The 11770-nt window shown below is 52.9% G+C and overlaps 5 protein-coding genes across 5 annotated transcripts; 3 read left to right on the top strand and 2 right to left on the bottom strand.

Annotated features, from left to right (window-relative positions):
• Positions 1–486: 486 nt before the first annotated feature.
• On the top strand, positions 487–2242 carry PG998_008535 (C-24(28) sterol reductase; the record flags this gene model as incomplete). Its single annotated transcript, XM_066875351.1, has 4 exons — positions 487–1352; positions 1423–1830; positions 1899–2040; positions 2222–2242. Coding segments are annotated over 4 exons (1437 nt in total), but the record flags the coding sequence as incomplete, so codon positions are not given.
• Positions 2243–2531: 289 nt separating this feature from the next.
• On the top strand, positions 2532–3058 carry PG998_008534 (uncharacterized protein; the record flags this gene model as incomplete). The annotated part of the gene is made up of 2 exons (XM_066875350.1): positions 2532–2834; positions 2918–3058. 2 exons carry the CDS (start codon positions 2532–2534, stop codon positions 3056–3058), a joined length of 444 nt encoding a protein of 147 aa, XP_066731295.1.
• Positions 3059–3684: 626 nt separating this feature from the next.
• PG998_008533 (uncharacterized protein) lies at positions 3685–4944 on the bottom strand (the record flags this gene model as incomplete). Its single annotated transcript, XM_066875349.1, has 1 exon — positions 3685–4944. One exon carries the CDS (start codon positions 4942–4944, stop codon positions 3685–3687), a length of 1260 nt encoding a protein of 419 aa, XP_066731294.1.
• A 1163-nt stretch (positions 4945–6107) lies between these two features.
• Positions 6108–7466, top strand: PG998_008532 (uncharacterized protein; the record flags this gene model as incomplete). Its single annotated transcript, XM_066875348.1, has 3 exons — positions 6108–6240; positions 6301–6862; positions 7460–7466. 3 exons carry the CDS (start codon positions 6108–6110, stop codon positions 7464–7466), a joined length of 702 nt encoding a protein of 233 aa, XP_066731293.1.
• Positions 7467–7741: 275 nt separating this feature from the next.
• Positions 7742–9760, bottom strand: PG998_008531 (uncharacterized protein; the record flags this gene model as incomplete). The annotated part of the gene is made up of 3 exons (XM_066875347.1): positions 7742–8518; positions 8602–9166; positions 9372–9760. 3 exons carry the CDS (start codon positions 9758–9760, stop codon positions 7742–7744), a joined length of 1731 nt encoding a protein of 576 aa, XP_066731292.1.
• Positions 9761–11770: the final 2010 nt, after the last annotated feature.

Raw genomic sequence — 11770 nt, 5'->3', positions numbered from 1 at the left:
GTTTCAAGATTGAAAGTAGATGGCAGACGGTCACAGGCCTACCATGGGGTTGATGCTGTCGCTTTCGAGGAATGCGGTCGCTTTGAATTTCCAGAGTTGATGAAGTGAAGTCGGAAGCTCGCCCCCTGAAGACGGGAAACTACTAATCCTCTAATGAAGTCGGAATTTATTGACCTTCACCGATTGGTTCGCTTTCGGTTCCCATATCCACTATGAAAGAACCCGACAACTGCCCCTGCAGACTCCCATGCCCCTTCCTTTTGGGTCCAGCGATTGGCTCGCTTTGATCATTAGCAGCCATCCATCTTCGCTAATTGAGACCCCAACTGATCTCGTTTTGGATTCCCTGCTCTGAATTCTACACAGCGCTTCTGCCCAGGACCTGCAACCAGGTCTTATTATTTAAGATGCATATATCTGCCTCTGATGAGTATGTCTGTATCATGCAACTTGCTGACATCTCCAAGATCCCGAAGCACAACCCAGAGCCTTGAGAGACAAACCCAAGATGGGTGCAACACACCGAAACCCCCTTCATCAACGGCCACGGCTATTGAGAAGCCATCCATAGCAACACCGAGACATTCCGATGGCGAGACCGACGAGCTCGAGTTCGGTGGTTCTCTTGGCACAGCTTCCTTGATGTTGGGCTTCCCTCTCCTCATGTGGTATATGTGGATTGGTGCGACCTACTACGACGGCCAGATTCCCTTGCCCAACGCCAATCAGACTTGGGCCGATTTCGGGTTCCATCTCTTCCACCTCGCTTACAACGGCGCCTTTCCGTCCGCCAAGGCATGGGCCATCTACTGGACCTTCTTCATCGTCGAAGCCGTCATGTACTGCTACATGCCTGGCGTCTACAACAAAGGTCGTCCGCTACACCATGAGGGAGGCGTGCGCTTACCGTATTACTGCTCGGCATATTCCAGCTTCTACGCCACCATCGCGATCGCTGCTGTTCTCCACGTCACTAAGATCTTCCCCTTATACACAATAATCGACGAATTCGGCCCCATCATGAGCGTTGCTATCTTATCTGGGTTTCTGAACAGCTTCATCGTCTATGTGCAAGCCTTTCTCCGTGGACGAACCCATAGGCTAACGGGCCACCACATTTACGATTTCTTCGTTGGGGCCGAGCTCAATCCACGCATCGGGATCCTGGATTTCAAGATGTTCTATGAAGTTCGGATCCCTTGGTTCATATTGTTCTTCATCTCGTCCGCCGTCGCTGCGCGCCAGTATGAGACGTATGGGTATGTCTCTGGGGAGGTCGTATTTCTGGTTGTGGCCCACTGGCTTTATGCGAACACTTGCAGCAAGGCAGAGCAGTCCATCATCACCAGCTGGTAAGCATCCTCTTTAACAGTCTCCTTCTCGTTCCTCTTGGTTTGGACTAACTCTTTCTTCGCCACGTAGGGACATGTACTATGAGAAGCTGGGATTTATGCTCACATTCTGGAACCTGGCCGGCGTGCCCTTCAGCTATTGCCACTGCGCCCTATACCTCGCAAACCACCATCCCGACGAGTACCACTGGAGTCCGTATGCATTGGCTGCTCTCTATGTTGCCTACGCATTCATGTATTGGATGTGGGACAGTTCCAACGGCCAAAAGAACTCCTTCAGACATCACGAAAAGGGCCAGCTCGTCAAACGCAACACCTTCCCTCAGGTCCCGTGGCAGTTCATCGAGAATCCACGTGTCATCGAGACGGACGTGGGCGACCGGATCCTGTGTGATGGCTGGTTCGCCATCGTCCGAAAGCCGAACTATGTGCCCGACATGTTCTTCTCCATGTCGTGGGGTCTCATCACTGGCTTCAAGTGAGTCTCCCTTTTCTGCCTTCAGCTGTCTAAGGACTACGCGAGACCAAGGCTAACCGGTGATCTAGGAGTTTCTTCCCCTGGTTTTATTTCGTCTTCTTCATGGTCATGATGGCCCACAGAGTTAAGCGAGATATCGATCGTTCTCGAAGAAAGTATGGCGAGGCCTACAAGAGATACGAGAAGGAAGTGCCTTACTTGTTCATCCCAGTATGTGGTCCAGAACTCCCTCTATATTTCTTGAGATTGTACGAGGCGGCTAACGAACGTTCTGTAGTATATTTTCTGATTAATTCCAACGGCTGGCAAGCAAAGGCGGTTCGCTAATCCCAGAGTACATTTGGTCGACATGAAACCGAACACATTCCAGTTCATTAAACAAACTCTATAGGCCACTAGGAGGGACATTTGACATAACGGCATAGTGGGAAGTAGTAAAATTCAGATAGAATGTAACCGAGCAAACGATACGGGTTAAACATCCCTATTATAAACTTAAATAGCTTCCTTTCTCCGATAACTTAGGGTATCCTATATAACGAGGCCTGCCTCGCTCCCTTAACCGTCCATTCTAAACATTATTGCCAATCATACAGATCGTTTCTCGAAGCATCCTTTACAACTATTCACCTCCATCGGCAGCCTCAATTTACCCAATACAACCGCCTTCTTTTACCTGAACCCAGAGAACCTCAATCAAAATGCACGCCACCACCGTCTTCATGGCCATTCTCGGCTTCACCTCCACGTTCCTGGCCGCTCCCATTACCGCCCCAACCGAGGAGGTCGCCATCGAAAAGCGCTTCACGGGTGGCTGGTGCGGCGTCCATGTCTACATCAAGGGCACGAGCTTAGCGTACGTCAAGGTCTTTGACGGCCACCAGGACATGGTGACCCACCGGCAATACCAGGCCAGAAGGGATGGCCCCATCAAAGCCAGCATTTTCGGCAGCGGTCTGCCCCAGGCGCTGAACTTCAGCATCGCCACCAGCATCGACAGCCCGGTAAGTTCACGTCCCCTCGATCCATCTACTTGTACTGGTCTCTTAATCCCGTATCACTTCTTCTGACATGCCGCAATACACAGGCCTCTTTCAGGTACGGCTCCCAGCGATGGGATTCGGGCAGGGCCGGCAGCAAAAACGACCGCTGTAGCGTGGGCAAATGGGACGGCGAGGACTGGGCGGAGTTCTCCACGCTTAATTTGGATTGTGGTTTCACCTGCTAGGCCTGATTTGTTTGGGCGAGTCTGGGGCGGGCTCTTAACTCTTTAATTCTACGGATCATGTACATACCAAGTTTCTGTTGGGCTCATACCTTGACGCTGAACCGAAGGGCGAAAAAAGGAGAAAGAAAAATGGAAAAAAGTACAATCCAGTCTGCCTGCGGTCCAAATAGACTTCTTGGATATTGGCTAAACCCGATGACTGAAGCCACATAGATTGAGTTCATCTCAACTGTGGTTCACCCGATCCAGACCATCGACCAGTTATTGCTGTTACCCAGAACATTTCGTTTCCTACAACATGAGGTCCAGAATACTTACAAATCCGTATCATGTCCGTCGGTCGTGACGCGTGCAATCTGGACATCGGCGGGACAGTTTGGCACTGTGAATGGAACTTGGCCCTCGCAACGGCCAGACGGGCCCAGGAGGCCATCATTGCATTTGCGAAGGATGCTCTTGGCATGGTCCAAGACGTCGCCTAGAGTAGCGTCGCAGCTCCTGTCCCAGTCTTCATGATACAAGACATTCAAGGCACAAGTTCCGACGTGCTAGCATGGAACATTTCGTCAGGAGCTCTGCACGCATATATGCTACGGTATCTGGGGTTCAAAGAAGGTCATGATAACTTACGGTCGTCCAGTGATTCTCCCCTTCTTGCCCTGGTATGCGGGAAGTTGTCGGTGTTTATCAAATTGGAAAGTGTTCACGCAGTCGAAATACTCAGGGGACGTATCGGTACTGTTGCACTTGATTGTTTCCGGAGCCGGGTCGATGACCACGTCCGTATCCTTGAACACAGGCTGCTGGAAATCCGACGTCACGTTGCCAGACCCCGAACCCATGGCGTCCAAGACGGGCGCGTACCAGTCCGGGTACGCCTCCCTCGCGTAGACCGGCGCATGCACGTCGGGCCGCTCGTCGTCCGCCACGTCGTAGTCCTCCATGTCGATGGCGCCTGCGGCGGGCAGCGGCGTCCCGGGCTCGACGGCCTCGCGGTCCTCGTTCCACTCGCGCGACTGGTCCGGGTTCCAGGCGACGGGGTAGGGCGGGTACGCGAAGGACTTGGCCTCGATCCAGCGCGCCATGACGTAGTAGACGTAGTTGTCGATGGTGCGGGCGGCGGCGCCCGCGTCGCGCCGCGCCAGCAGCTTGGCCAGCCCCGCCCGGTACGTCCACACCAGCTCCCGCCCCCGGTCCAGCTCCTGCAGCGTGTCGGCGCACCCGCCCGCGCACACGCTGGCCGGCCAGCTCGAGTTGATGTGCAGCAGCTGGTGCAGCGCCACCGTCGCCTGGCTGTGCAGGTTGCGCACGTTGGTCCACGCGCCGTCCGGGGCCGGCCCGTTCGACATTTTGTGCCACGTGTCGTTGTGCGAGGCGAAGTATCGGAAGAACGTGGGGCAGTAGTTGATCAGAGGGTATTCCTGGTTCAGGCCGTTGTAGGTGTACGCGGTGCTGACGGACTTGCAGCGGCCCTTGGGGTCGTCGCACGTTATTGCGATGGCGCGGTCGGCTTCGTCGGCGCCGCCGTTATGCCAGCCGGTACCAACCCCTGACGCCAGCGCCAAGGTCCGCAGGATGTGCTCGCTGTACGCGAAGGTTTCGCTCGGGGAACCGAAGTAGTCAATAGCGGCCGTACTGTTCCAGTTAATGGTGATATTCTTATTATTATCGTCGCCGCCCAATGCTGTGTAGGCCATGGCCTCGGCGTCGTGGTGGGCTTGGCGAATAATGCCCGTTTGGTTGTCGTCGCAGGACTTGTCGACCAGTAGCCTGGGATAGCCGTTGGAATGCGGGTAGTAGATCGGCACCTGCAGCAACAGGGCCAACAGCAGGGTCGGTGCTAGTGCAGGCAGCACATAGTTACGGAAAAAGATGGCATTCTGCATTTTGGATATCGTATGTGTCTGTTTGTTCAAGCAATCGTTGGGTTGCTGGATGTGGATGCTCAAAACAAAGAAACGAGTCAAGTTTATGATGTTTCCATGTTTCGTATTCAAGCCGCGGGACACTTGCAATGTAAAACGAACTACGTGACTGTTGTTGAAGCCTTGACATTGACTATGTCATACCCCTTCGCCGATTGCTCGACATTTGTCATGAGCAACCTTGATGACATGGATGAATGTTGATTCTGGTAGAACGCTCGCCCGATTGAAAGTCACCCTTTACAAGTCAGCCCGTTGACTCAACCATAGATGACTTCTAACGTAGTCATTTTTCTTATTGAGCCACCACCGCTTATCCACTGTCTTTGCAAACATCTTGGGGACAGTCGACCAAACGACAAATCAAACGTAATTACTGTGACATTATCTAGGTGGAAATCACAGTACATGAATGACCGCCAGGAAGCAGTAGAACTTCGAAAGGCTTCAAGTGTGAGTGCTAGGGACAGGAAGGGCTCGACATAAGTTCTGAATGGTGTCAGTCCTGCCATACCCATTCTCTCTGGGCTAAAATGAGAGAGTTCGCTGATTGGCACCTCATCCTGAAGAGTATCAGAAACAGTGCTGTCTCTAGATACCCGAGATCTATGAATTACGATGATCAGCTGGATCATGCGAGTTGTGTTGCGAGTGGTCTGCCTATATTATTGCTTGACGCCTATTACTCTTGATTCGTTTGATGACAATGCACTATAACTATTTCAACTAGCTGAATTTGATAGACTCCTACTAGAGTTGAGTTGATATCACGACATTCTAGTGATCAGATTATCAGGGAACCTGACAATCTTTAGTATAGGTCGAGCAAAGTGAAGGGACAGTGATATCTATGTGCAAATGCACTAGTTGTGTACAGCCAGATCAGTGGAAGAAAAGTGAAGGCACTGAACAATCCACAAAGCTCTTCTCTTAGTCCTATGGCCAATCTAGTGACCAAACTAAAAACCACCTATAACTTATGCCGCTTTCTTCCCACACCGAGACAGGTTCGGCCAGAGTTCATCATCAAACTCCTTGCCAACATGCACTAATTGGTCATCAACTCTTTCACATTTCATCAAGAGAATATTTCAAACACCGAATCGACCAATAAGAAAAACGGCATGTCGCTGTCGCAACTAGTGGCGGAAAGCACTCCATGGGAGCCCATTCCAGCACATAGCCACAGAAACCGTCACCCCAGTGGCCCCCAAGATGTATTTGGTTTCCCAGCCAGATCCTCTAGAGACGTTACAGGTAGGTACAAACCTCACTCACTCCTTGTCAAAACTTGTTGCTAACCTCGACCGGCACTAGATCCCGAAACACTGGGAGACCTGAAAAGTGCCCGAGCCAAAGATTCAGCCAACGGCGGACCAACCACTTCCAAGAACTATAAGGGTGTCACTTCCAGCGCGCGAAACATCTCAGAAGATATAAATAACGCGCAAAACACGTCACTCTGGCTCACCGGGCTTCCCGGAGATATCGACTACCACCGGCTGCTAAGCAGCATTCGAAATATTGGACGTGTCTATAAAGTACACATCGTACAGGCTGGTGGCGAACACCTCACCGCCGCGGCAACGATTCAGTTCTTCAAACTGCGAGCTACCGAGGCCCTTATGCAGCATATCCGAGATGGAACTTTTGTTGTCGAAGGTCATTTTCCCCACGCCATACGGAACCGAGTCAGAACCTCGGAACGGGGACCAGAGGAGGACGGACTCTCTCGAGTAATCGTTATGCGAGGCCACTCGCATATTGTGAACCGTGACCGGATCCTCGGTAACTGGGCTAAGAGATTCTATTGGGACGATGACGAAGTCTTAGAGTTTCGCCATGGCGACGAGACGGTCCTTGAGATTCGTTTCGCTTCGTATGCACGACAGGCAGAAAACGCTGCCAGAATCCTGTCTTCAGATACCCGGTGGAGAGACGTTCACGTTTGGTTTGGAGCCGACCCGTGTGTATTGTAGGAGGGCCGGGGCGCTGACTATAGTGTCGCAAGGTCAAGTGTGTCCAGGGGATATAAAGCCTCAATCCGACGGCCAAACAGCTATAGCCAGAAAAACTTGAATCCACGCTTTCTTTCCTTTCTCTTAGAATCCCCCATGTAGTATATTACGTATTACTCACGTTAAAGGCTGCAACAGATTAAGAGCTTGCACACTTGATTTAGAGTGCCAGCACTAGCTACGATTGATTACGCTATCTGTCGATCGGAAGGCCCTGCTACTGTTTGAAAATATCACGGGAAAGAGTTCGCTTGGCTAGAAGTTTTGGAGTTCCGTGACGAGGAGGAAGCCGTTTTGGAGATCCGCTTCGCCTCTTATGCGAGGCAGGCGGAGAACGCGATGAAGGTTTTAGCCACAGACAGTCGGTGGAAGGGTATCCATGCCTGGTTTGGCGTGGACCCATACGTGTGATGAATTGAAGACTTTTGACCTTCGGACACTTATATTATTCGACCCAGGTTGTAACCTCGGTGCCGAAACCCTTTAACCACCATGCTATTTAACGTCCGTAACGAACCAGAGAATACAGGCGAGAATGCATATAATAGGTAGATCTTCGTAATCTTATTAAGTCTTGTAACCTGGCAAGCTACTCGGTGTGCTAAGGAAAGTCGCTGTTGGATGATGTTTACTTTGACAAGAGTAACCTTCCATCGTTTATGGCATGTATGCAGTTGACCTGTTCCCTGGTTATATCGTATTTCCGTGCTTTTAATCCACCGTACTTTTAAGGCTCATTCTCACTTGCGGCTGAACATCTTTTTCGTCCGCTTGCGAACGCCGCCGGGCATCTTGTAGTTGACGGGTGACTCGGAGCCGACGAAGATGAAGAGGTCGTAGATGAGGCAGCCGGCGAGGGAGCCGAGCATGGCGCCGCCCCAGGGCCCGTAGATCCACCAGGCGTTGGTGAAGGCCTTGGGGGTGCGGTAGCCGACGGCCCAGGCGACGAGGCGGGGACCGAAGTCCGAGGCCGGATTCAGGGCCGAGCCCGTGTTGTAGCCGAGCGAGAACTTGAGCGTCGTCTGCAGCATGCCGAGGATGAAGGCGTGCATGCCCATGCCGGGCGGGTTGTTCTGATCGTCGCCCAGCGCGAACACGGCGATGGTCATGACGGCCCCCGCCACCACCTGGCTGCAGAAGGCCGTCTCGTTGGACACCCACTCCTGCGGGTAGCTGAAGAAGCTCTGCCACCCCGTCTCCATGGCCGGGTCCACGTAGTGCAGCGCGTCGTAGTAGATTCCGTACGCCAGCGCCGCCGCGCACAGGCTCGCCGCGAACTGCACCACGATGTACAGCGCGCACTGCCGCCAGGGGAACCCGCGGAACAGGCTCAGGCTGATGGAGATGGTCGGGCTCATGTGCGCGCCCGACACCCCACCGCCGATGTAGATGCCAAACATGAAGGCGAAGCCCCACGCCCAGCACGACGTCTCGTACGACCCGTACTGGTTCTCCTGGTTCTTGGACAGGTTCACCGTCAGCGTTGCGCTGATGCCGAGGAAGATGGACATGCCCGTCTGTCAAAAGTTAGCTATGGCCTATGTAGGGGGCAGGATGCTGATCTAGCTTAAAAGGAAAAGTTGATGGGGCAGACACGTACAGCAAGAAACTCCGCGAGTGGCTCTGGATACTTGGCCCGGAAACGAGCCCACCAGTTCCGCAAGTCGTTGGGGTCTTTCTTGCCCTCTCGAGCCAACTTATCCTCCGACTCGCCCATTGGCTCCCCGTCGACCTTGTACTTATCGCCTGGCTCGAGACCACCGCGTTCCTCCCGGTCCTGGTGATTACCCTTCTCGCTTTTCGGGTCCCTCTCTCTATTGCTGCCACTGCTTTGCTGCTGGTTCTTATTCGGAGGCTGTCGCCCCTCCTCGTCGAATTGGCCGCCGCCGCCACTGCTCTGCTTCATATCATTGTTCTTCGGATGCGCCTGCCCCTCTTCGGCGGCGGATGCCTCGTCCTTATTCTTCTTCCCGGTCTTCTTGCCATAGCCCCGCATCGTGTGCGGCAGGGGCTTACCTAGACTGTAAACGGGCTTTTCGCGCGGCTGTCTGTACCATGGGTTGCCCTCATAGTAGTCGTCATCGACCCAGCCGTCATCACCAGTGGCTTGTCTCTCGGGCTCCTCGGGCATTTCCACGTCTTCGTCGTGGTAGCTGCGGAACTTGCTGGCCTGAGTTCGGGTGCTCTTGCCGCGTTGGGGCGCGTTATTTGCAGAGAGCAAGGCTGTTACCCCGTCCATAAAGTCATGTCAGTTTCAATGAATAGTCAAAAGAGACGAGGACATTAGGGTAGTGAGCAGATGATATAGAAAGTGTCTTGCTTGAAATGGTCTCATCTAAAGAGGATGAAAGGAGCTGGTAGCACACGTACGTTGTCTCGAGTTCCCCGGAATTCCGGAGCATCTCCTGAGTGGATGAGATGTCCTCGGCAGCGCTCTGCACGGCGCTGTAGGCCTGGGTGAGCGCCTGTATCTGCTGTTTGTTGGCCTTCATCTCGTTGCGTAGCTCAGCGAGCCGCGCGGCGGTGTTCGAGTTAGGCGGCATCGAGTCTGTCGAGGGTCGGGGCATACTGGGGGAGGAGCTGCCGCCGCCGGTGTTGTAAATCGGCCCCTCCGTGGGTACATCGTTCAGGGTCTCGGGGCTGGAGCTGTTGGCCTCCCGGTACTGAAATGGGAATGTTACTGGCTGTGGAAGATCCTGGTGCCGTGGTGGGAAGCGGTCTCGGCCCCCGCTTCCATGGGTGAAGGAGTTGGGTGCCATTTTGTCGCCTGGTTATTAAGGGGTAATAATTAGGAAGTAAATACTAGAGAGGACGCGACAGGTAGGAATTGAGAGATTGACAGTTTGAGCAGGAGCTGGGGAATACATGTTCAGAATATGACTTAATGGAAGGTATAAACATGTTTTATAACTCTTGGAAGGTGTACCGTTGCCTCGCCCCCTGAGTAGGCGAATAGAGCCAGCCAGCGTCATCCCTTATCCTCGGCATCGGTCGGTGTACTCATCACTGTCGTCACTGTAGCACCAATTTTAAGATTTCCCTGTTGCATTAACGGCGAACACAGATCGGGGTCGGCTGCCATTCGCGGTAACCCTCCAGACATCTACAGTTGCCGTCAGGAATGGATCTCGATGTGGTCCAAAGGGGGCGAAAGATCATCACCTCTACTCAAGGCCTGGACTTAAGATGGGGAGATATAGAAGTCTCGACAACTTCATGAATAAAACAATACCCGGGTATGGGGCTCTGGATGGAGTCAATTGGCGCGGAGGTGTTTGTGATCTGAAACACATCGATATTGAGTCCTGCCAACGACGTGCCCAGCGCTGTCGTGAACATGCCGTCGTGGCAGCGTATCAGCCAAACAGAGTTGAGGGCTATGCATCTTTGGCCACCTCACGTCATTCGTCTTTTGCAGATCTCCCATTACGGGGAAGCTGTCGCTATAACAGCCTAACTGTTGCATTCCATTCCGGAAAAAGGAATCAATTCACATTGCGAATCCGAAGAGGGCAATCTTTCTGAAAAGGTGGGTAAATGTTGTAAACGGGCATCTGAGTCTAGAAGACTCGAGTTCACTGCTGTTCAGAACGTGTCGGAGTTCATGAGGCCTGGCCGAGGCATCCCCGTCTTAAAGTATTAAGATATCTATAGCGGCATGTCCAATTATATCCAACACTTCGGCAAGACGTGCCACGGAGATTTGTCTCCCAGTGGGGACCTTCAGCCCAAACGATATTCAGATCGGCGTCGCTCGTCAGTGGTTGTCAGTGGGGATTCGTCCCGCAATTGGTCGCAACCCCTGATGCTGGTGGGACATGACGTCGACTCGGTTGCATCCGTGGGCGTCGCATTGCCGACCGTTGCAATTGGCATATACAAACTGATGTCGGCAGCTAACAATCCCATGTTACACCGGAACCTTTTCTCCGGGGTCGCAATTGCATCCTCCAAAGCTCGTCGCTCGTATTCTGATGCCAGCAACCTGAACTTAGTACGTGAATCCTCGGCCGTCTCGGAGGCACCAGCGGTGTGCAGAAGACAATTGCGAAAAAGGAAGAAAATGGAACTTGAACATCAGTGTTGCTAGATACATTCAGGGGTGCATCTACCGCCGGCGTGGTGCAATGACCAGAACAGAGGCTCCTGATCAAGGCTTGAACTTGAGAAAGATTCTCGGTGTAATCCCGCTCGACGACAGTCTCCATGTGCTTGTCAACTTGATAGTTTATCATTGAGAGCATCATCATTCCTTTCTGGACTGAAAGCGGTCCGTGTGACGTATGAAGACCAAGTACTTATCCTCGCCCATCGTATTTCCTGGGATACGTCCAAGAGCTGTCCTGTCAGCCCACCGAAGGAGTAGCAGGCCTCAAGCGCGGCAACTCGGAGAAGGGGTTGCTCAAAGCCTGATAACAGAGGCGTCCGCATGACAAGACCTGCAAATATTCTCGAAAGGGGAGATGGCGCACGATGAGGCGGCCTTTTGGATGACGACTCGACAGGGATGATTACGACTGCCAGGCAATAGGACTCAAAAGGACATTGGAGGCATCAGCGACTTCCTTGATCCATAATCGCCATTACGCCATCGGTCGTGACGCTGGCTGAAGAGAGGAGATATCCCGCGGTAGATAATGGCAGTGGCATCCATCTGGCCTAGAGACTTGACCCAGAGGGGATGCAGTAGCGATGATACAGGTAGCAAAGCGCCCATCCCGTGATTCAACCCAACTCAGTGCTCGGCTGTGGGCGATTCGTTAGCCCTC

This window comes from Apiospora kogelbergensis (genome assembly GCF_038363985.1).
Source record: "Apiospora kogelbergensis strain CBS 113332 chromosome Unknown utg000005l_segment0_segment0, whole genome shotgun sequence".
In the NCBI taxonomy this organism is placed as follows: Eukaryota; Fungi; Ascomycota; class Sordariomycetes; order Amphisphaeriales; family Apiosporaceae; genus Apiospora; species Apiospora kogelbergensis.
The sequence above is the reverse complement of the archived record's forward strand: the minus strand, read 5'-3'. Positions and strand labels throughout refer to the sequence as shown.